Raw genomic sequence first — 23465 nt, 5'->3', positions numbered from 1 at the left:
CCCTGTCGTCGAGGTTATGTCCGTGGGTCAGTCAATCCAACTGATCCAAAACACTAAACCTGTTACTAACGGGGAGAGGGACTGGTATTAAGCTGTTAATGATGTGGAACCCGGAATTTAAACTAGCCTTCTGGGCTGAGGTGGTCCATCTTTCCCATGATCTAGCTCTTCTCTCTGGTTGAGGGTGAGTTAGTTGGTGGGGCTAGAAGAAAGTTAGTGGTAGTGACTGAATACCAGTAGCCCCCCTCCCCATGTGCCAGTTACATATATGATCAACCACCCTCCTGTCCCTGAAATTGATAACAATACAATCTCCCTCAAAACATTTCCTGCCTTGACCCACCCAGCTAACTCTTCGAGCAAATAGTATTTCACTGCACACCTGTGGTGGTAATGGCTTATTCGTATTTAACCAGTGTGTACATTTATTTTTTAGCTCAGTATATGTCTCCACAACGCCCTGTTCCAACACCAGTACTTTTACCAAGACAACCACAAATGGGGTCGATGCGGGGGGTAAATCGATACATGGTAGAGAATAGGCCGCTGCACGGGGGTAAGGTGAGTCGAATGTATATCAAGACCTTTGGCATTGTGCGAGGGATTAGGTGCACTGTCTCCCCCTAGAGGGCGAGGCACTGGACACCAAGGCATTTTCAATAAAGGCCCCCATTTTTTATAATGTCAGTATTCGCAGTAGTACCACCCACAGCAGGCCCGGTGACAGAAATAGAAGGCAAACTCAGACACACACCTGGCTGCTGAGTGATGATCCGGGGGTAACAAGAGGCAATCTCAGTAGAATCTTGGGACCCCCGATGGTTTGATAAAAAAGTGAGTAATTTAAAAAAAAAATATATTTTTATTGAGATGGATCGGAATATAACACAAAATTACAAATACCAACTGAATACCATCAGACATTTACACATATGGACTTAAACTATATTGCATGTAATAAAATCAGACAGTTAATACGTAAAAATCTCAACGATCAGCAGAAGAGCAGCAAAAGTTCACGAGAATGTTACAGTCCAAATAATGCAGGGGGATCGTTCTCCCATCAACTCCCGGTCTATTCATCTTAGTTCTCTCCAGTTCCTAAGAGGAGCCCAAATCCTTGTACCATACTCTTTCCTCCTTTTACCCTTAAAGCTATATAGGCATTCCTCTATATTATGGATCCCCAGCAGCCTGGTTAGCCACATCTGAAAAGAGGGCGCAATCGGGTCTTTCCAGGCCGCGGCAATTAAGATTCTAAAAACAGCTACGGATAGAAAAATAAATGCTTCAGCTTCGTGTCCAATTGCTAAGTTTTCATCCCTACCAAGTAAAACAGTAATTGGGGATAGAGATATTTGAAGCTCTAGCAGCCCCGATAAAAATTTTTCCATTTCTGTTAAAACAGGTGTGAGATTCTGACAAGAGTAAAAGATATGCAGTAGATCCGCCGGGCCTTGATTGCACCTCGGGCATTTATCGTTGTCTCTTAAACCCCATTGAAACAGCTTTGCAGGGGTATAATACAAATTGAAGACCATCTTGTAATGCTGCGCTTTTAAATTAGTTGCTCTTAATACCTTTTTGTTCAGTGCGAGCGCATAATCTATGTCTACATCTGGATCCCCTATTCTTTGAGCCCAGGCAGACTCTATCTGTGCAATATCATCGCCCAGCGCCTTCAAAAGATAACTATACCCTACTTTGATCTTCTTGCCACCATTTATTACATACTTTATAAGAGGATTTATCTCCTGTAATGCTAATCTCGGTCTGAGTGATTTGATCGTTTGCTTGACTTGATTATACAGGAGCCAGTGGGTGGCCGGAATACCGAATTTCTGTTGTAAAATATCAAACCCCAGAAAATCATCCCCACACATGACATCCCCCAAATATCTGATACCCAGCGCCTTCCATGAACTGCTATTTCGATTCTCTCCAAGATGAGAGAAGGGTTTTGAGCTCCATAAGTCAATCATACCATTGATCTTCGGAATTTTCAAAAATTTCAATATCGCCTTCCAAGTACCCCATACGCTTAGCATTACTTTGCTTTTACTCCTTTTAAAGTATGAAACATTAATTTCTCGTGTTAAGAGCCCCCAAGCCCTATCTCCTACTAATACTTCATATATTGAGGGAATTCTATAAAAGCCAGGTGGGGTTACTAAAGCATCATTTTTCAACAGATGATTCATTTGCAGCAGTAAACAAGCCCAGTGGTACAACCTCAAATTAGGTGCAGATAGCCCTCCTTCCTCCAATGGTGCAGAAAGTCGAGCTAGTGATCTCCGGATTTTCCCATACTGCCACACGAATTTTACAAAAACTGCTTCCATTTTTTTTAGCAGACCCTCCTCTACTAGTAAAGGTATGGCACGGAATAAATACAACAATTTCGGAAACATTGACATTTTCAATACGTTCACCCTCCCAATCAAGGATAAATGTAAGACATCTATTCTTCTGAGTTCTCTATCTATTGAGGTAAGTAGAGGCAGGTCATTTTCCTCAATAATTTTCCCAACATTAGCATTGATTCTTACCCCAAGGTAAACTGCGGAATCCACATATCTTGGATCTCTTTTATGGATGTTTTTTGTACCAATTATTATTGTTTTTTCCGTATTAAGCCTATAGCCAGAACATAATCCAAACTCATGCGCAAGCTGAGTTAGTTCAATCATTGCCGTTTGCGGATCCGTGGTGGTGATTGCCAAGTCATCCGCATATGCCAATAGTTTAGTGCTATAACCATTAGTTATGACTGGGGATATATTATCAGAAGCGAGGATTTTCCTGATAAAAGGGTCGATGAAGAGCGAAAAAAATATCGGGGAACAGGGACATCCCTGTCGAGTTCCTCTCCTAATCACCACTTCTTCCGACTGCAGACCCATTGCGTTAATTCTGGCTACTGGATCTCTATACATAGCTTTAATTGCATTTCTACATTTTTCTCCAAAACCCCTTCTAGCTAAAGCCTCCCACATAAAATCCCAAACTACACGGTCAAAGGCCTTTTCGGCATCAAAAAAGGATCATGGCCATATCTCCTCCTGTAGCAGCATTCGAGTCAAACAGCGAGATTGCTCGCGCGATGTGTTCTGTTGTACCCCTTCCCGGGACAAACCCATGCTGCCAGGGTGAGACAAGTTGACCAATTACCCTCCCTAGTCTTTTGGCCCATACTTTCGAATAGAGTTTTGCATCTGAATTTATCAATGATATTGGCCGATACGAGCCAGGGTTTTCCTCAGGTTTCCCCTTCTTATGAAATATTACGATATTGGTTTGTTTCCATGTGTCGGGGATCATTCCAGAGCAGATTATTCCATCAAAAAGGTCTACCAACATAGGAAGGATTTCCTCTTCAAGAGCCCTATAAACTTCTAATGGTAGCCCATCTGGACCTACTGCTTTACCCGCTGCTAGTTCATATAATGCGGTCTTGATCTCCTCTGATGTTATGTCTAGGTCCAGTCGCGTCTTATCCTCCTCCCCCAGCGATGGGCATAATGGCCCATAGTCATGCGGCATTGATACCATCCCAGTCTCCTGATCATATAATTTTTGATAAAAATTCTGGAATACCTCCATTATTGCTTTAGGGTCTGTATGCTCAACACCATTATATTTGATCTTCGCAATTTTATTTTTATTCGTTTCTTGCCTAATACGGAGGGCTAGGACTCTTCCAGCTTGCTCGCCTGTCTCATATCTCCTTGCTCTGTGTGTCTGATAATTACCGATCTCCTTCTGCGTAATTATTTTTAGGATCTCCCCCTTGATCAAAGCCATAGTTCTAGTCGTTTCCGAACTATCCTGACCCGAAGCTATTTCCATTATGTGGCATTTCTCGACTTCTGCTAACTCTAACGTACGTTTCTCCAAATTACTTCTATCCTCTTTCCTTAATTTGGCTGCACAGCTGATTGTCTCCCCTCTTAATGAGGCTTTAAAGGATTCCCATACGCCATTTCTAGATGCGCTATATCTATTCATTTCAAAAAATTCTTTCGCCCAGTGTTTAATGTGTTTAACAAACCTTTCATCATTTAGGAGTTTCCTTTCAAACGTCCACTTTGAGATCTTCCTTTGAGTATTGGGGATCTTATATGTTAGTATCAAAGGATTATGATCCGAAATAATTCTTGGGGGTTTTGTAATTTTAACCTTACAGATTTCTCCCTTTGTCACAAAGAAATAATCTAGTTTAGAATATTTCTGTGCGGGATGTGAGAAATATGTATACCCTGGATCCCTGGGCATCTTAATTCCCCATACATCCCCCAGGCCATGTGACTCTATTAGAGAGTCGAGAGCTCTCTTTACCTTTCGTTTACGTCCTATGTATCTACTTCCCTGTTTCCAGTCAGCTGTGATGTTCATATCACCACATACTATCATCGGGGTTGCCCAATTAGCCAATTCTTCCTCCAGCTTATCATAAACCATTGGCTCATCTTCATTTGGGCCATAAATTACACACAGCGTAATCCCCATCTGAAGTTCCACTATGGCCCATCTACCAGACCCATCCGTTTTGCTACGTTTCGCCCCCCCCAGATTGCATTTAGCTAAGATAGCCACACCTCTTATCATCGATGTTTGTGACGAACACCCTATCAGCGTATACCCATAGATATCCAGCAGCTTCCTTTTATCCCAGGGTATATGAGTTTCCTGAATACAGAGTATGTCTATATTATTAGATCTTACCCAGTGTGATATCCTTTGCCTTTTTTTCCAGTCATTTAACCCCCCTGCATTTATGGTACAAATCCTAATGTCTGACATTATTGCCGCATTTCTTCTCCCTACGATGACTGTTATCCATGCATATAATTCTGCTCATAGTGATAGTCTTACTCCTTTCCATCTCAAAAATTTTCTTTTTTTCCCCCGTTCTTTTCCACCCTCCCCCTCCCTGCCCTGCCACTCCTCTCCCCAGCCAGGGCTCTCCCCCCCTCTCTTCGAGGCGCTCAGACTTAAGGTCTGTGCACGTGATGGTTCGCCGCCCGAGTTAAGGAGATTTAGAACATATGACCCATCCTTGAATGCCCATAACCCTATCACCCACCACCATATATACTACACCCAGCACCACCCAACACCACCACTTCGTGTACCTATCATAATAGTTATTGGTCTAAATAGAGATCCGTTTTTAACAAAATACTCCCCTAATGCAGGACAAATTTACTCTACCAGGCAAAATAGACATATTCTAAATACTGTTATACATTACTGTGCATTACTACACATTACTACACATTGCTACATGCCCTGCAGCTGCAAAAATTCTTTGGCCTTTATCTCAGAAGAGAAATATAATGTTTGACCATCTTTAATTATCTTCAGTTGGGCCGGATTAATCAAATATGCCTGCATGCCCTTATCTTGAAACGGTTTGATCATCTGGCGTAGTCTCCAGCGTCTCTCCACCGTGACACGACAGAAATCAGGGCGCACAAAAAAGGAGTAACCGTCCACAGTCCTTTTTTTATCAGGTCTCGCTCTCTCTGAAATTGCTTGCCTCAAGTTGAAATTGCCCAAGAAGATCAGAATAGCCCTTGGTTTGTCCCCCTCTTTTGCATTTTTGTGAATCTTAAAAGGTATACGGTGTGCCCTCTGAACCTCCCTTGACCAATTCCAATCTTTCAGATCTGTAAAGGCCTGTTCAAATAGCTTCACCACGAAGGTTTTCATTTCTGAATCCTCTGATCCTTCGGGAATTCCCAAGATGCGCAGGTTATTCTGTCTTGATCTATTCTCCAGCGCCTCCAATTTCCACTGTATATCAGTAATCTGAGTTCCTTGTAAGTCCATGGTGCTAGATGCTGCTGCCGTCTCGGCTTCCACTGAGACCACTCGTTCTTCCAGATTATTAACATGCTCCCCTAGGTTCATACAGACTTTTGTTAGTTTCCTGACTGCCCCTTGGATTTTTCTGGCTGCTGCCTGAGATTTACGGCTTTCCTGACGAACTTCTTCCCTGTGCGAGATTATTTCCTGATGGATAACCTCTAGGAGAGACATCTGTGCCGTCTCCCCCCCTGGACTGTCTTGAACTGTATTGGCAAGCTTGGACGTCAGCTGCTCTTTTTTTTTTATGTTGGATTTTCGAGCCCTTCATGGCTTTCACTGCGGTTATTGGGGGGCTAAGATCATCCTGTTCCAGATCGCTGTCAGTGTCTGCGTCAGACCCACTAGTTTCTTGATCCAGACTACCATCCCCTTCCTCCGACCATTCCCCACCCTCTGACACTGAAAAGAACGCTTCACTGGGGACCTCTTTTTTGTCACTTGCATCGCCCCCAGTTTCCTCCTCCGATATTCCTTCTAGCTGATTGAGTGCGGGCACAATGCCCTCCGCTTCTCCTGTACCAGTTCCTGATATACCTGGATCCGCTTTCTTATATCCCAGTGTGTCTTCCGTTTGCTCCTGGAGCACAGACGTGTCTATATCTGTGTCATTTGTGGGTACAACCTCTGCATCATGGGCCCCCCCCCCCCGTCTTCGGCTCTTGTCATAACCTGGACATCCTCATTACTGGTGGCGGTAAAATCAACAGTATCATTAGAGCCTTTTATTTTAGCCAGTTTCTGGAAAATATTCGATATCGGGGTGGTACCCTGGGAATCCAGATTGACTTTACTGTTTCCCTGTTGTTGTGCCATTTTTTTATTTGGGGTATCTTGTTTCCTAGTCTTTTTGCCCTCCATCTCGTTCTCTGCGGTTAAGCCTGCTAGCTCCGCTGCAGCCTTTCTTCTAGCGGCTGCCTTAGCGCCTGCAGTAGTTTTGGGGGCCATAATTTCTCTCCTCCTTTCTAGAAGCCCAAACTGCGCCTCACCCCTCGTGCTGTTGCACCCCCGGATTTTTCCCTCCGGGCTACAGTCCGCCAGAGCCTCCAGAGCCTCCAGAGCTCTCAGGGCGCTTTTCCCAACACTGCAGGGAGAATACCGCCGCTGACTCAGTCGGGTCTCCAGAGCCTCGATCTGTCCCCTCCTCCTCCGCTGCAGGTACCGCCTCACCCGCCTCACCTGTGAACTCCGCTGTGCTTGCCTGCTAGACGCCGCCTCCGCAGCCTCCGCAACCTCCGCCAGCAAACTGACCGCTGATAGGGTTCTCCGCCTCCTTACAGCCCGTAGCAGTTCCAGCAGAAGCCTCTCGAGCGGCCAACCGCGAGTAAGTTTCATGCGGCAGGGCGGTATCTCCTTCAGTGTTTGTCGCGTTTTGTCCTTGCCTTTCTTGCCTTTCTTGGGCTCAGATCGGCTGGCTGGGTCTTTGTATCCACATTATATTATGCCTCAATTCCCATATCCTCGCATATCATGTCATATATTCACTGCACTCTGCGGCACCATGGTGCGTGGTTCGGGTTCATCTGGGTCCTACAATCTCCCAGACCGCATCTCCTCACTCGAGCTGCTTCCCGACTGTCCTACACGGCCGCCATCTTGCCTCCCAAGTTTGACATACACAATTTACTTTCTCATCCAACAGGGCCTTTATCCAACATGATTTTTGAGTTTTGAGATAATGCCCCCTATGCTACCTCCATGAGAATCATGTGACTGCTTGCACTTTCTACCCTGAGTCAAGTGTGGAAATGCATTTACTTTACCCAGTTTGCAGAGCCATAGTACAATGTACCACAGGACACCAGTGGCAAACATCCCTTACTGTTATGGCTGAGTAATCCCTGTTTCCCGGTTGTCCCTTAATTGGTCTGATACTTTCTTTCTGTATTCTCTCATTTTTACACAATAGATTACTTGTCCTAGAATTATTGTATTGCTTACTCATACTCTACATTATTAGATGTGCATACTGTCTGGGCATGTGGGTGCGGGGGCAGCCAGGGTGCGCGGGGAAGGCTTGCAAGGTCAGGGAAGTGTGCTGACGGGGCGATCGTGAACAGGGAGACCATGATACCTAAAATGGCTGTCGTGTACGTGTGTGCGTGAATCTGCAAGATGGCGTAGATGATGTTCAGTACACGAACTAAAATTCCACACCAGTATTATGGTTTTCAAGTGGATCAGCTGAAGTCTAAACAGCTGATCAATTGTTGAGATTTTTTACCTAAAACCTGCCTGTAGCGAAGTTAAAATATTGTGGTCATCCATCCAAGTCTGCAATCTTCCCAGTAGAACACGGGCAAAGATCTTTTGGGTTACATCTATTAGGCTAATAGGCCTATAATTACCCGGTTCCAGTGGGGATCCCTTTTTAAAAATAGGGATGATCTCTGCTCCCCCCAGGTTGGTGGATGATTCATGCCACGCAGGACAGCGTCAAAAAGAGACGGGGTCCAAATGGTCGGTTCAGATCTGAACAGATCTCTTGGGACCCGGTCCAGACCTTGAGCCTTGTTCGACAGGACTTTGGCCAGAGCTGCAGATACCTCCGCCAACGTACAAAGTGGTGTATTTGCAGGAGTGAGCTCCGTTGTATCTATAATTGGTGAGCCCGTCTCTGAATTTCCCGATTGATTCTTTGAGTATAAAAGTTTAAAATGGGAACGCCAGACCTCTTCCCCGAGGTTTGGTTCAATGGCAGACCTACACTCAGATTTACCAGTTTTCACCAGGTTCCAAAACCCTCTTAGATCTTTATCTATTAGGTCAGTCTTTATTGCCTGCCACCTCTCAATTTCCCAATCACGCTTTGCAGCTGAAATGGTATTTTTAAAATGTGCCCTTGCTGCCTTGCTGCTCATATTGCACCCCCTGTGAAGGTTTGCCAATAGGGAGCTTTTCGGCTCTTTACAAGCCCTATTATACCAGGGGTTGTTGGTTCTAGCCATTTTCCTTTTAGGGATTGACTCATTAAAAAATAACCCTCCCAGGTAGCTTATCAGATCCAAATGATAATTCCCCAACTCCTCAAGATAATCACTAACGTCAGCACTTTCAATATTAGAGCATGCCCTTTCAAGGAAGGGGATAATAGATTCATACAAAGATGCCATGTCCTCCGGGGTTTGTGTGAAGGATGCCCAACGTATCCTTCTGTCCCCATCTGTTAACATCAAGTCCGGGGGAGGTAGGCCATTGTCGGCATGAACTAATTCCTGTTTAGGCCAGTCCAGAGTTATAACCAATGGGGTATGGTCATTTTCTAACGAGAGTGGACCTGAAAATCTAAAACCCTATACCAAAAATCCACATTTACCAGGGCATAATCTATAGTTGATTTCTGACCCATCCTCTCAAATGTAAACTTGCCAGGATTGTCGCCAGATAGGCGACCATTACAAGCCCTTAATGAATGATTAAGAGTGAGAGTAGTCATCTGCAAAACTAGGGGAGTCCAAGCCTTAATTGGGTAGTTATTGCAAATTAAGATTCCCCAAGATGTATCCTCATCACTCGTAATGGGGTCGGTGAGCCAATGAGGGGTTCGAAATGGCAATTAAAATCCCCCCCAATGATAAGTAAAGCTTGCTCAGGTAGCGTTGTGAGGAAGGCTGCCAAACAATCTAGCGTCTGTGAAGTCTGTCCATGCCTAACTGGGCGGGAGTACACATTAATGATGATAATCTTTGGAAGATTAATGGGGGAGACGATAATACATAGAATATCCAGTGAGTGGGTTTCTATCAATTGTACTTCACATTCAAGTTGTGAAGCAACCCATATACACAGACCTCCTTAGGGTCTTCCCCTAGGCCCCTGTGTGGCTGGTTTACAAAACGTTGCGAACCCTTCTCTATGTGTGAGGTTCAGGGACCACGTCTCCTGGAATAGGCAAATCTCCTGGGTCTCAATAAATTCACCCCAATCCGGGTTTGTCCATTCTAGCATTTAAACCAGCTACATTCCAGGACAAAATGTTTAGGCCCTGATGCACTGCTAGCTCATGACTCTGGATAGCTGTACTAGGGGGGCCTAAGTGGGTGTCCTCAGATGGGTTCGCTGCCTTACCCATACCAATAACATCTTCAATATCAATGGAATTGCAGACTGCATTCCCTACAGCCATTACTATATCTTGGGGGGCAACACACATCATTGATTGCTGATCACAAGCTTCACCGCCCTGTGGGTTCTGCGGTTCGTTAACCTGTCGAGAACTAACAATATATCCCTGAATGGGAATGAAGGTTCTAACCCCCTCCCACCCAAATGTGAAAGAGCTAGCATCCTGCACTTCCTCGAGAGTCACCCTGGGGGTTCCCCACGCCCCTCCTCTTTATGGAAATCCAGTGTACCACCACAAGAGTGAAAAACCTCATGGCCGATCCAAGGTCCTGATGAGCGGGCCCTGTCGTCGAGGTTATGTCCGTGGGTCAGTCAATCCAACTGATCCAAAACACTAAACCTGTTACTAACGGGGAGAGGGACTGGTATTAAGCTGTTAATGATGTGGAACCCGGAATTTAAACTAGCCTTCTGGGCTGAGGTGGTCCATCTTTCCCATGATCTAGCTCTTCTCTCTGGTTGAGGGTGAGTTAGTTGGTGGGGATAGAAGAAAGTTAGTGGTAGTGACTGAATACCAGTAGCCCCCCTCCCCATGTGCCAGTTACATATATGATCAACCACCCTCCTGTCCCTGAAATTGATCACAATACAATCTCCCTCAAAACATTTCCTGCCTTGACCCACCCAGCTAACTCTTCGAGCAAATAGTATTTCACTGCACACCTGTGGTGGTAATGGCTTATTCGTATTTAACCAGTGTGTACATTTATTTTTTAGCTCAGTATATGTCTCCACAACGCCCTGTTCCAACACCAGTACTTTTACCAAGACAACCACAAATGGGGTCGATGCGGGGGGTAAATCGATACATGGTAGAGAATAGGTCGCTGCACGGGGGTAAGGTGAGTCGAACGGTCATCAAGACCTTTGGCATTGTGCGAGGGATTAGGTGCACTGTCTCCCCCTAGAGGGCGAGGCACTGGACACAAAGGCATTTTCAATAAAGGCCCCCATTTTTTATAATGTCAGTATTCGCATTAGTACCACCCACAGCAGGCCCGGTGACAGAAATAGAAGGCAAACTCAGACACACACCTGGCTGCTGAGTGATGATCCGGGGGTAACAAGAGGCAATCTCAGTAGAATCTTGGGACCCCCGATGGTTTGATAAAAAAGTGAGTCAAGGTGCGACAATTTGTCTTCAATAAGCAGTAGTCTCTCGACATTAGGAGTTAATGAGGAAGTAAGTAACATGCCCAATTTATTCCAAAAGTCCTCGTCGCCTTGGGGTGATGAGGCCCCATCTAGGTCAATCGGTGATAAGCCTAAGGACGTGTGAGGAGACCTTCTCTCAGGGGAGGCCTGCAAAGTGGTAGTCTGAGGAGCTCCAGTCGGATTGGGTTTATGAGTTTTCGTGTTTTTCTTTCTCTGTGGACCCCCACCCCGTTTTCTCTTTGCTGCGAGTTCAGACACACGGGTCGTAGATTGGGATTTAGCACTGTATAGCGACCTTGTCGATACTCATGGACATGTGGAGGAGTCATAGACTATTTGTCCTGGGGCCACAGGTTTAGAGTTGGCTGGGGGTTCCTGAGTGGGGGTAATCCCGGGTGTGGTTATTATAACGTGAGGGGACTGGTCGGTGGCTCTCCCCCGTGCTGGAATTTCAGTAGACCCATCCACAAGTCTCTCCGGGGACCTTACATACATCAACCCTCCCAAAGACGAACGTTTGGATTGTGCTGTCTCCAAAGAAAGTCTCCTCTCAGTCATTGCAATTTCATGAGCCAATACAGAGGTTGCCCTTATTATAAACTGGTCTAGGGTGCCGGAGACAGAACCGCTCATTGGTGGGTTCTTCCCCTTTCCTCCACCAAGAGCCATCTTTATAGCTTCACTGCCGCAGTAATAGGTTAAAAAGGTTTTTGAAGACATGCGCTGGGCTAATATGTAATGTAAGTCACGGCAGAAAGCAAAGACTAACCTTTTCAGATGTAGCAGGTTAGAGGAGAGGCCCGGCTCGTCCTCTTCCGTTCTCGAGCGGGCTCAAATGGGCCCGCCCTTGGCCCGGGCTTTGCCCGGCGCGCGCCTGCGCGCGTTCCGCGAAGCAGGAGTGGCGAGGTTCCTTTATTCCCCCTGCAGGCTCAGCTCAGGGCGATTTGCTGGGACTGCCTCTGGCCTCCTGGGACTTCGAGTCCCCCGCTGTTCCTTCTAATCTCCTTTGCGTATCAAACACAATGGCGCTGCGGCTCCCGAAGCGGGAGCGGCAAGGTTCCTTAATTCCCCCTGAAGGCTCAGGTGAGGGCAATTTGCTGGGACTGCCTCTGGCCTCATGGGACCTCGAGTCCCCCGCTGTTCCTTCTAATCTCCTTGACGTATCAAACACAATGGCGCTTTTAATACAGAATATATTTGGAATACTCTCAAAATACTGTTGCATTGAATTCAGCTGCTCTCACAGTTTGTTCAAGCACTATAATCGACACATTGTGTAAACAATAGCCTGAGGCAGTTAGGATGTACTTGGTTAGATACAGCATGGTGAGAAGCCTCTGGGAATGCACACCAACTTATAGTGAGACGATTGCATATCTTTATGTAGATCCTAGAAATGGTGTGGTGCAACATCATTTCAAGAGGGACGCCTTTCCATATTTGGTTATGTTAGTGCAATTCGATTTCAAGCATGTTTGGAGGTGTGAAAGATAGAACAACATTCACAATCCCACCCCTCTGATTAGTTCTAATTCATCACATCTTTATTACAACACAGATTTCATTAGGTTTGGGTTCTTGTCCTTCGATTCTCTCAAATCTTTCATAGTATCGTAGAGTTCACTTTACATCTCAGTTATAAGCAATTTCAGTTTTCCTCCACCTATATTTCCTAATAATTCACCTTTTTTAGCAAATTCTCTTCCAGTAGATCCAAATACTGAACCTATTCATTCCCAGGCACCCACCTCTTCAAATTTGGTTAGTTCATGCATGATATTCTTAATTTTAGCAACATAACTATTAAGCTGATTATCTATTTTTGGGATGTATGCAAAACATTCCCTTGCATGAATGACCTTGCAGACTCCGCCTTCCTTCGCAATCTGCATATCTAATGCAAGGCGGTTCTGCATGATCATAGCTCTCATAGCAAGTAATTCTTTATTTGTTTGCACTTAGTGCCCCTGCTGTATTAGTAGCAAGCCGCTTTACATTTGTTGATAGCTTTCTAATTTTAACATCTTTCAATGCAACTCGTACAGAAGGTATAAGTGCTCAAAATATATCACTAAGTGTCTGCTTAAAGCTCTTCTTACTTTGTTTAATGTAGCAATCCAGGGGTGAGCCTAACTCATTAGTATGATAGATTCTTGATTAAGACTAGAGCTGCATAACAACAACCTATCCAGTTGTGCAGCAACTGACCATAAGCCGATTTACCACACACATAATAGACGCCTTCGATACTCACCTCCTATTCAGCAACTGCCCTGTCTTTAACCAAATAACTATGCTCACATTCACTCCATCTCAATACTCATAAAGTTCTCTTTCAAGCAAAGTCAATGCTTGGTCTTGGGGATGTTTTTATTTATTTATTTTCATATATAGCACGAACTCGACCCAAAAGTATCCATGCGCTTTACATTATCACCAGTTGCGATAAAGACTGACGCATTCATTTTGTTAGGCATGGGGAGATTAGGAATTTGCCCAGAATCACAGGATTTTCAGCGTCCCTGCCAAGACTTGAACCTGATTCCCCAGCTTTGAGGTTGACCATTCTAGCCGTTAGGCCACATCCCCTCCCCTAAAATCTCTTTTCCCTTTCCAATAACATGTTCAGACCTAACTTTCTTTTCCTCTTTCACTCCATCTGATCTTATCTTCTCGTTCAACTCATCTACAAACTCTCTTTAATCCTACAGGTTTTATCATTCATGCTTTGATGAGTAACTCTCAAGTTAGGCACAGGAGTAATGAATTTCATCATATACTCATGCTGATCCCTTGATCTAAAAGCCTTGAAAAAATGATAAACATGTTTAGTAGCACACAAATACATATTTGCATCAGTCACAATTGGTACATTTTATAAAGGCCTGTCATAATCAGAATAGAACATTTTGATGGAATTCTGTTGACAGTATAGATTCAGAAAGACGGAGCTGAAAAACGACAGGGGCGAATAATATGCCATCCCTTCAGCCACTGAGGCTGGAACACAGGAGCAAGTAAAACAGTTTGCTAGCTGTATAACTTGCTTATATTCAGCTAACATCTGGAAGTACACTTTATAAATATACACACACTCATAATGCTGGAAATATACATTCTTGTCTTCCTGCTCTGGTTTACTATCCATCAATCTAATTGTGATGTGTGCCAGAGTCCGAGGGATCTATCCTCCCGCAAATTGATGTCTAATAGCCACCCAATCTTAGAATAGGAACAGCAACTACCAGAGCTACAAGAATGACTTTGCAGCGCTGTTGGGCCATGTTAGCTTAAATCAAATCAAGGAAATACATTTAAATTTCAAGATGAAGCAGTTACTAATCTCTACTGGATCGTCACTAACCTATCTCCAATTCTACAGTGCTTTTTTAATTCTGCATTAGCTGGACCCCTAAGGCTCTAAAGTACTCTTACCATTACCCTAGCTCTCTAGTCGTCCTCCTTTTGCCAATGAGTAAGTGAGTTCCTTTTGCAATTGTCCTGAAATCAAGGAGGTTTGTCAATGTTGGTCAGACAGTCCTGAGATTCACTGCCAATTTTTGCAATCTGGACCTGTGTACTTTCGATTGACCTTTCTATCTCTATTGTTTCATTTGGAATTTGTTAAATGTATGCTTTTATCCGCAAAGTCAGGTTGTTCAGCATGTTCTAGTTCTTATAACTTGCTAACTATCCCTTACTGACTCTGGTCTTTTTCTAGTTGTCAGCAGTCTCTTTTGGCTTGTCTAAGTCTTTCGCCAGATTTCCTCAATAGAGCCCTGATCATGAGAGTTGCTTGTGATCTCTGGCTCAGATGAGTCTGATTCACTCTCAGATGTGGGAGCTTCTCTGTCTGACCCAATCTTTGACTCCTGCAATTTGTCCTTGAGCTGGTTGGATTAAGCTCTCCACAAGTTTTCGCTGTCTCTGTGAATGTGTATTCTTAGCCACTTGGTCAGAGCTACAGCTGCCGCTGGAATTACTCCACCTTCACCTGGCTCATGTTCCTGTTGATGCCTTGCTTTGGGAGACTGTGAGCCTTCAGACTGGTCCCCCTTCTTCGAAGGCCTCAGAAATTTTAACCTAATTTGACTAGAGGAATTAGTGGATGTTGGTTCCGCTTCTTCCTCTTCTCGTTTCACCCTTTTAGTATGTGAGGCATGGATCCATTAAGATGGCGGGGACTGGGCAGTGGCCTTCACTTCGCCTCCCCACCTGTGGGGTGGGGTTGGGAAAGGTGGGTGCCCCTCCCTTCCTGGCTAGGTTTTTTCACCAGTTCTTGCGGCCAAAATGGGGGTCAGAACTGGTGGGAGCCATTTGCTGACAGCAGCAAAAGGCTGGTGGCAGCTAACAAATGTGACAGGCCTTTGAAGCTCCCTCTTCGAGGACCCTCCCCATCCAGGGTGAGGAGACATGACACCTCCGCCCAGGATGTGCTTTGTTTCCAGACTCAGAGAGCGAAGTCTCTCTGCCCAGGGGTCCAGAAAACTGTCTGGTGGTGGCAGATGTCTGGGAGCCAGTCCGGAACCACACCAGGGTTGGTCGTTTCTCAGGGGGCATCTCTAGGATGCCCTATGAGTGCATTTTTCATTAAATCCCACACTGGCATCATTGTGGGTTTAATGTGCTGGGAAGTTTGTGTTAACAAACTCTCAGCCCATGTACTCAAAATGGCCCCACTGTACTTACACTATCTTACACTATCTGTGAATGGCAGCACGGAGGACATTGTAACACATATGCAAAGTCTTAAGAAATCAGTAGAGCTGGCAGGGATAGCTAAAGCATATGAATATGTAAAGATGCCAATAATGGAGAGCTAAACTTACAGGTAAGCCATTTCTTCTTTCCTTAGTACACAAAGGCATCAAGTGATGATAAATTCTGTGTTGTGTTTATCTAGAACCATAAGTTGGGAGATGTGTTGATTCTTAATGTTGTTTCTTTTTCTATGCTTTAGGTCATTCGATTGAAAAGACTGGAAGATTTGTGTTACCAGTTCTTTCTACCATTGATGTTTTGTTTGTGGTTGATATCATTTTTCGACTCCGTACTCAGGTTCCTTCTGCAGATGGTAAAGTGTTATTTTAGTCTGAGGACAGTTTTTTCTTTGATTGAATTCCACATATTCGGATCATGTGAGGTAACTACCTGTTTTATTCTTCAGGAAATATGTCGGATTTTAGAAGCATTTTCCACAATTATGTTAGTTCCTGGGAAATTTACTGTGACATTTTATCAGTCTTACCTTTGGAGCTTTTTGGTTTTGCAAGGTCTGGCAATTTTGATTGGTCAATTTTTGGCTTTTTGAGAATAAATCGTTTACTATGGATTCGAAAGGTAAGGTTTAATACAAGTGTATGTCTACTTTCATTTTCAGTGTTTTTCGCAACTTCAAAAATAAATGTATATAATGGAAACATTATTACCTCAAAGTGCCTTTCATAAACATGATTTGACATATTGCTTAAAACATATGCCTGAGGGTTCGAAGTATTGCAGATAACTAGCAAATTTTAGTATGGCCAACTGCAATGCAGTAGTATTCATTATGTCATCCTTAAGTATGAGTTGTTCTACAATATACTCATGGCTCTCAAGATTACACTGATCTTGGTGCCAGATACAATAAAGAACTGGGTTTTCTTTCAAATTTGGTTGGGTGGAGATCATTCAGGTATTAGGAAAATAGTTTGAACAGTATCACTTTTGAACTTTTAAGGTTGCATAACATTTCATTTGAAAACATTTAGTTACAAAATCTAAATTCAGACTTACAATTAGCAGGGCTTGTCTCTAGCACCCGAATCGACTGGAGTTAGAATAGAGAATCTGCCTAGTTAGAGTAACTGCAAGATTATTAGGTGGAATTTCCGTCACCGTAGTATTTAAGCGGCTCGGCCATCCACCAGACCTTATATGACTCCTTCCTTGTTTGGTTTTATGTAGTTGATTGTAAAACCTCAGAATGATCACGTTTTGAGTCAACAAGCACAAGAGCGATGTGGGCAGTGAAGTGCTTTTAGTACAGTGTGAGTGGTCCTGTGTGAGGGCTGCAGTGTGAGTTCAGTAAGAGCAGATCAGTAAATTGTGGGATTTTTTGAGCAGTAGATTATGACTGTAGGAGAGTGGCTAGAGTGAGAAGTGCAGTGTTAGAACTCTCAAATACGTGCAGTACAATGTGAAACTTGCCCTGTGAGCTATACAGGGTGAGTGCAGTTTACGTATTGTGGTGTGATTGCCACATGAACAGTTTATTTTGAATGAAGTATAGGTACTTCAAAATGAGGGTAGTGTGAGTAAGGCAATGTGAGTTCTGTGAGACTTGCATTGTCTGCTCTACAGTCACATTGGTGCAGGGAATGCAGCTGTCAAGGAATCAAAACAATGTTAGCGTATTTCTGGTTTCTACTCCATAACCTGCAAATTCCTCTGCAGACTGGATCCAGAAAGTTCACAATAGCACTCCTGCACTATTAGTTGGCGTCATGGCTTCCAGGCAAATTGCTATAGATTTTAAGAGCCTTATGTTCTTCTGATTTGGACCACTGTCACCTGTGGCACAGGCTACTCCCTGGCAGGGCCATTGTATTATGAGCCTTAAGTTTACACCTCGTTTCTGTTATTTGCCCTCTCCTCTCTATATGGTGGACTGTTATGCGCCAATTCCGACTGGTCCTTGGCATGCTGCTTGCCAGTTTTGACTGCCTCCCCTTCTCTGCCTCCAATGCTCTTTTGGCTGATGGGTTAGGTTGTTCTGCACTTCTTTTTGTTCTCTATGAGAAGTTTAAGAACTTAGGGGCTGAATATGATAGCGGACTGACTTCAGTCCGTCCGCCATCGTTTCCTATTTGGGACTGCCCGCCTACAAGGCGGCTGTCCCACAGTAGAAATTAGGGTGCTACCTCCACCGAGGCAGTCGCATTGCCTATTTTTTGTATTGTGGTGTGTGCTGCTGACTGCAGCACACACCGCAAGATGAAAAGGGGTCTGATCCAGCACTCCTATAGAAAATCTGTCTCACTAACGCTACCCAACACCACAATACTCACCATTAATCATGAATCACTAACCAAGGCCCATAAACTAACGAGACAAATTCTGAGCGACTGAATCATGTGACCTAATTAATCAGAACTATTCACAAACTATTTATACATATATATACAACTGCAGTTTATCATTTCTTACCATGATTTATAACATTTGTCATTTTAATTAAGTCACTAAGGTAAATGGATCAACTGATGGTAACAAGACCATGAATAAACAAGACCAGCTTGTCGTTTCAAAAATCTTATTTATTAACTATTTATTCAAGGAAAGTGTATTTTATTAGGTTCTTTATTTATTAGCATAAAATTAGCAGCATTTATTGAGGAATAGCAAATTAGACTGGCAAATCCAAGCAAAATAAGTTAGCATGATTTAAGTAAAATAAACAGTTTCCATCACCTAAGTTCTATTTTCCCTGTCTAAAACTCGCTTCACCTAAAAGAAATAGTCATTAAGTCAGTTATTCTTACGTGCGTGAAATAGTCCTTCAGCACGACACGCCCTTCAGGAATCGGAAAGCGAGAAGCGCCCACCTGCCCACGGGGGCAATTTTTATACCTTTCTGACTAGCTAAAGTAACTCAAATTTGCATTCTTTTCTGAAAATCCAAACTTGTGATTGGCTGAGCTTAGTCAGACCACCATTAGGTCATTCACTCCTGACCAAGTCCAGGCCTCATCATAAGCCCTTATTGCACTTAGTTTCTCCATCCTTTTTGCTTCTTCGAGAATGTTACATTCGCCCGAGCACAAAACTTTACTTCCTAATCTTGGCAGGCAATTCAAACTTCCTGTCCTTGGACTTGTCTCCAAGAACACATTCAACTCGACCAAAATCACGTCTGCATTAAACGTTGATTGTTCAGCAAAAAGCTCTTTTTTTCTGCACATGAGTGAAGGCTTCACTCTGGTCAAGTTTTCTCACTCTTTCCAGCACTGTCAGTCATTTCTTTAGGCCCATTCGAAAACTATTATTTAAACAAACACAAGACAATAATTAATTACAGAATTAAGAATTTATTCTGTTACCCACCCCCTTTGCTAAATATTAACCCATTAATTAATGTTACTGAGCTGAAGCATATTTAGCAGCATTTATATTTACTTTCTCCATTTAGGCCACAGGATTCATCCTCGAGCGTGTGCCACATAAAGACGAAAACACATAACATAAGCACACACAAATAAGCACATGCCATTAATAAAACAGCCGCATTTAATACTGACAAAGACAATAGACAAGGTTAGTTTATTATTTTTCACAAACTTGCAAATGCAACATAGAGCACATATATTAATCCCTTGTGTCGTGTATGCATTTTAAACTATGTTGATTAGTACATTTCATTTCATGCTGATTAATATGATTATTATATTATGGAAGTTTATCTTTGCGAGTCAAAACAAAATATTATTCTGGAGGGGAGGGGGTGGGTAGGGGGGGAGTTTCTTATTTTAGGTTTTTTCTGACAACCCACTAAATATGCTGAGGCAATGAGAGGCCTAACGCAGTGCGGACTGCTCGCCCTTCACGGATTTCTGTATTGGCACGGTCATGAAACTTGTCCCGATCTCTGACCTGAGGAACTCTATATCTCTGCCTGGGGATATCTCACGCACCCCCTATGGACTGCACCCCATGATCTAACTGCGGGTGTCTTTCTGTGCTGTTGGCCTCTTTGCCGCTTGATTTATGTCTGCCCCCTGCGTGGGACGATGTGCGGGATTGTCGCATTTTCTTTATGTTCTTCTCTATTATTTCAATAAAAATACCTTTGACAAAAAAAATATTATTCTGAACCTCGCTCCATCAACTCCCTCATCTGGTGATTTCAAAATCACCAAACTATACCCAAAATTTTTGCATAATTTTAACCCTCGAACATGTTTTGATTTTCACTATATTAGTATTTCTAAAGTCTTGATTCTGCTGTCTGGTTGTAACTCTCATATTGTGTTCTACGAAACTCTTCCAGTTCTATTTCCTTTTCTTGTTCTTTTCTGAGTTTATAAATCCTCTTATTTTCCCTTAGATATTTCTTTCTCTTGTGTAACATGCAACTGATCTTCAACAAATGTATCACAAAGACTATAACTAATAAAGGAGTCAGTATTTTGCCTAAAATTGAACTACCAATCTCTTGAAACCAGGTTTTGATTGCTGCAAATCTTTTGCTCAAACGTTCTGAAAAATCTTCATCTTCTAAAGGTACAATTTCAGTGTGCAACTCGGTAATGTTTTTAATATACGATTCAATATTCTGGCTCCTTTCAGGGATGTATGTGCAGCAATGCTGGACATGTAAAATTCCGCAAACTCCTCCCTCTTTAGCTAGGAGAATGTCTAAAGCAAGACGGTTCTTCATTACCATGGACCTTATAGCAATGAGTTCAGTATCCACTAATTGGAAACCACTAGCAGTATCAGTTGACAATTGGTCAACAATTGTGGACAATTTTCTGATCTTAACTGCATTCAGGGTTATACCCACCAAGGTATTACTGCACCAAAAATATCTCCCAAGATTTCTGAAAAACTTTCTCTTTTAAATCTATTCAGATGATTGCTGATTTCAAATGAACCCTCTGTATTTCTGTCAACATGGAACATTTTTGGAAAAACTAATCCAACAAAGCAAGTCCCATACCAGTGGTCTGGGAGATTGTAATAGACTTTATCCCCACACACAAAATAAATTCCAGGGAAAATTGGATCTTTGCCACCTTTGAATCCCCATCCACCCAAGATTTGATAAGTATCCTCACATTGACTGGCACCCACAAAGTAATTGTCAAAAAGCGTGTTGTCCCTCCTAATACAAAGCTTACCACTAACAGGTTTATCTACGTGAATAGCAACATTTTCAGAAGATCTACCATTTAGCTTTTCATCCTCAATTTGCCAAAACCTTGATTTGGTTTGTTTCAGCATTTCGTTTCTTTTATAAATTGCTCTTCTCTCTTCAACTAAATTCAAGAAAGATTTTTCTTCAGTTCTCAACTTACAGGTTAAATTGTTTTTAAAAGCATACTCATAAGTTAATTCATTAATTACAATGAAAAATTCCCTCATCTGCTTAGCATGTTTATGTCTATTCAAGCTTTTATCAATTTTCAAATTTGCAAAGATTTCGTCATGGTTCGAATAGTAGTACTCTAGTCGACCAGTCTGATAAAATAAACTAGCTATCACACTGCAGGTTATACCATAAGTAAGAGGAAGCATATTATAGGTCACTCCCTTCGAAACAGAAGCGGGCAATTTCACACAAATATAGCAATCCTTGACTTCCATAACCTTAACATATTCAGCTAAAAGCCTTGAAAAAGTATTACTAGAAAAATCACCAACAGATCTATTTTGATGAATCTCTGGTTTATGATCAATAACTCTGTTAGTTTTGCCTGCTGCACCATGTTTATCTTGTTTAGCCATAGCCATAGCTTTGCTTGTCATGTTAGCTTTGTACATCACCTTATCAACTCCAAAAGGGAAAATGACAGTTAAAATTAACCAAAGCAAGATTAATAGAATCACACAAATAGAAGACATTTTACAACATCTCCTTAAAATGGAACATCTAGAGTTGTTATTAACAAAAGGCATCTTTTACTCAGAACGAGAGCCTTACAAAGAAAACAAAAATCAAAAATTTCAAAATTTCTAACACCCCCCTATTTTTGATTTATTTTTTAAAAAGAGAACCCTACTTTCTAACAGCTTTTCTTCGACCTTGCGTCTTACATCAATGTGTTTTTCCAGCTAACACAATTTCTTATACCTTGTGTCACCTAACACAATTTCTTCAGCCTTATGCCAAAAACAAAAACCTCACATTTTTACAGAAAACACTTCAATCATTATCACTTGTGTCATCTATCTCTTCCTGACTACTACTATTCACCTCCACCACAGGTGGGATGATTATGTATGTCCACTGAGGGGACTTGTACTTCTGGTTTGGTTTTACAACTCTTTCTGCCCTACTACTGATCACTTCTATTTTCTTTCCTACTTCACCTTTCTTTTCAGAGTCACCTTTTTGATTTGAAACTTCATTCACCTGCTCTTTTGATCTGTTCACCAATTTGAATTTTAAGCCATCATTTTCATTAGGCCAGTTATCACCTTTTCTTGGTAATTTCTTTATAGGTTCAGCCACATTACACTCCGCTCTCCAGGCTCTTTTTCTGACTTTTTTTATTTCAGAATCTTCATCGCTCTCAAACCGATTCTGTATCTGAGACTTCAAATCTGAATCTTGGTTCTTCTTTACTCGGCAGTTTCACTCTGTTAGGAACATTATCCTTATAGCTGGTACTTGGTAACTCGTCTTCTTCTTGAATTACTTCTAACTTCCCAGTATCAGAACTTCCGTTCCTGCTTTCAGTGCTTCTAATCTGCTTTTCAATACTCTCCTGATCTTTATTAGTTTCTTTTTCAGACTCTTTTTCTGCTTCTTTTTCTAGCAGATCTTCATCATTTTCAGAGTCTAATATCACAATTTCTTCAGTATTTTCATTCAATGCTTCATTCGCATTTGAACTTTCCAGATGTCGACTTTCTTGTCGATCTTCAGGATCTGGATTTCTTTCAGGTTCTTCTTCAGAGTATGAATTAGTTGTAGTATCACCTTCGTCAGGATTTTCAGGTGGTGGCACACGAATGGTGTGACTTGCATGAATCCACCTCTTCAACCCCTTGGACTTTACTGCATTTGTTGTGACAAGAATCACCTGTCTTGCCTTTTGCCACCTGGGTACTAGACAATTACTTCTTCGGTGAACTTTTGTTCTTACCCAGTCTCCTGGTAACAGATCATGAGCTTGCTCCTTTTCTCTCGTTATCACTTCAGTTCCCACCTGATGGAACACAGAAGTAACAACGTCAGAAAGGTTCCTATAGTATTCCAGAATGACGCTATCATTTATACTCATCAATTTCCCTACTGGTACAAATGCTTGTCTCATGACTCTGCCCATGACAATATCATGAGGGCTTAAACCTGTCTTTTTATCAGGAGTACTTCTCAGAGACATCAAAACAAGTGGAAGTGCATCTGTCCACTTAACTCCTGTAGCTAAACACATTTTGGCTATCCTATTCTTAATTGTGCAATTTACTTGTTCAACAACACCTGATGCTTCTAGTCTGTAGGCACAGTGCAGCTTTTGTTTTATATTCAATGCTTCACAAATCATTTGTAATAGTCTGTTTTCAAAATGTGTTCCACGATCAGTTTCCACAGTCACTGGAAA

The 23465-nt window shown here is 42.6% G+C and overlaps 1 protein-coding gene across 8 annotated transcripts in view; it reads left to right on the top strand.

Annotated features, from left to right (window-relative positions):
• Positions 1-23465, top strand: part of LOC144768773 (uncharacterized) — a 9320023-nt gene that overhangs the window by 4149890 nt on the left and 5146668 nt on the right. For all 8 annotated transcript variants that reach the window (XM_078652700.1, XM_078652694.1, XM_078652695.1 and 5 more), the window contains 2 exons: positions 16112-16225; positions 16319-16491. In XM_078652700.1, coding sequence (XP_078508826.1) covers positions 16112-16225; positions 16319-16491 — 287 coding nt within the window. The remainder of the gene's footprint in view (positions 1-16111; positions 16226-16318; positions 16492-23465) is intronic.

Source organism: Lissotriton helveticus, chromosome 7 (assembly GCF_964261635.1).
Source record: "Lissotriton helveticus chromosome 7, aLisHel1.1, whole genome shotgun sequence".
Lineage (NCBI taxonomy): Eukaryota > Metazoa > Chordata > Amphibia > Caudata > Salamandridae > Lissotriton > Lissotriton helveticus.
The sequence above is the reverse complement of the archived record's forward strand: the minus strand, read 5'-3'. Positions and strand labels throughout refer to the sequence as shown.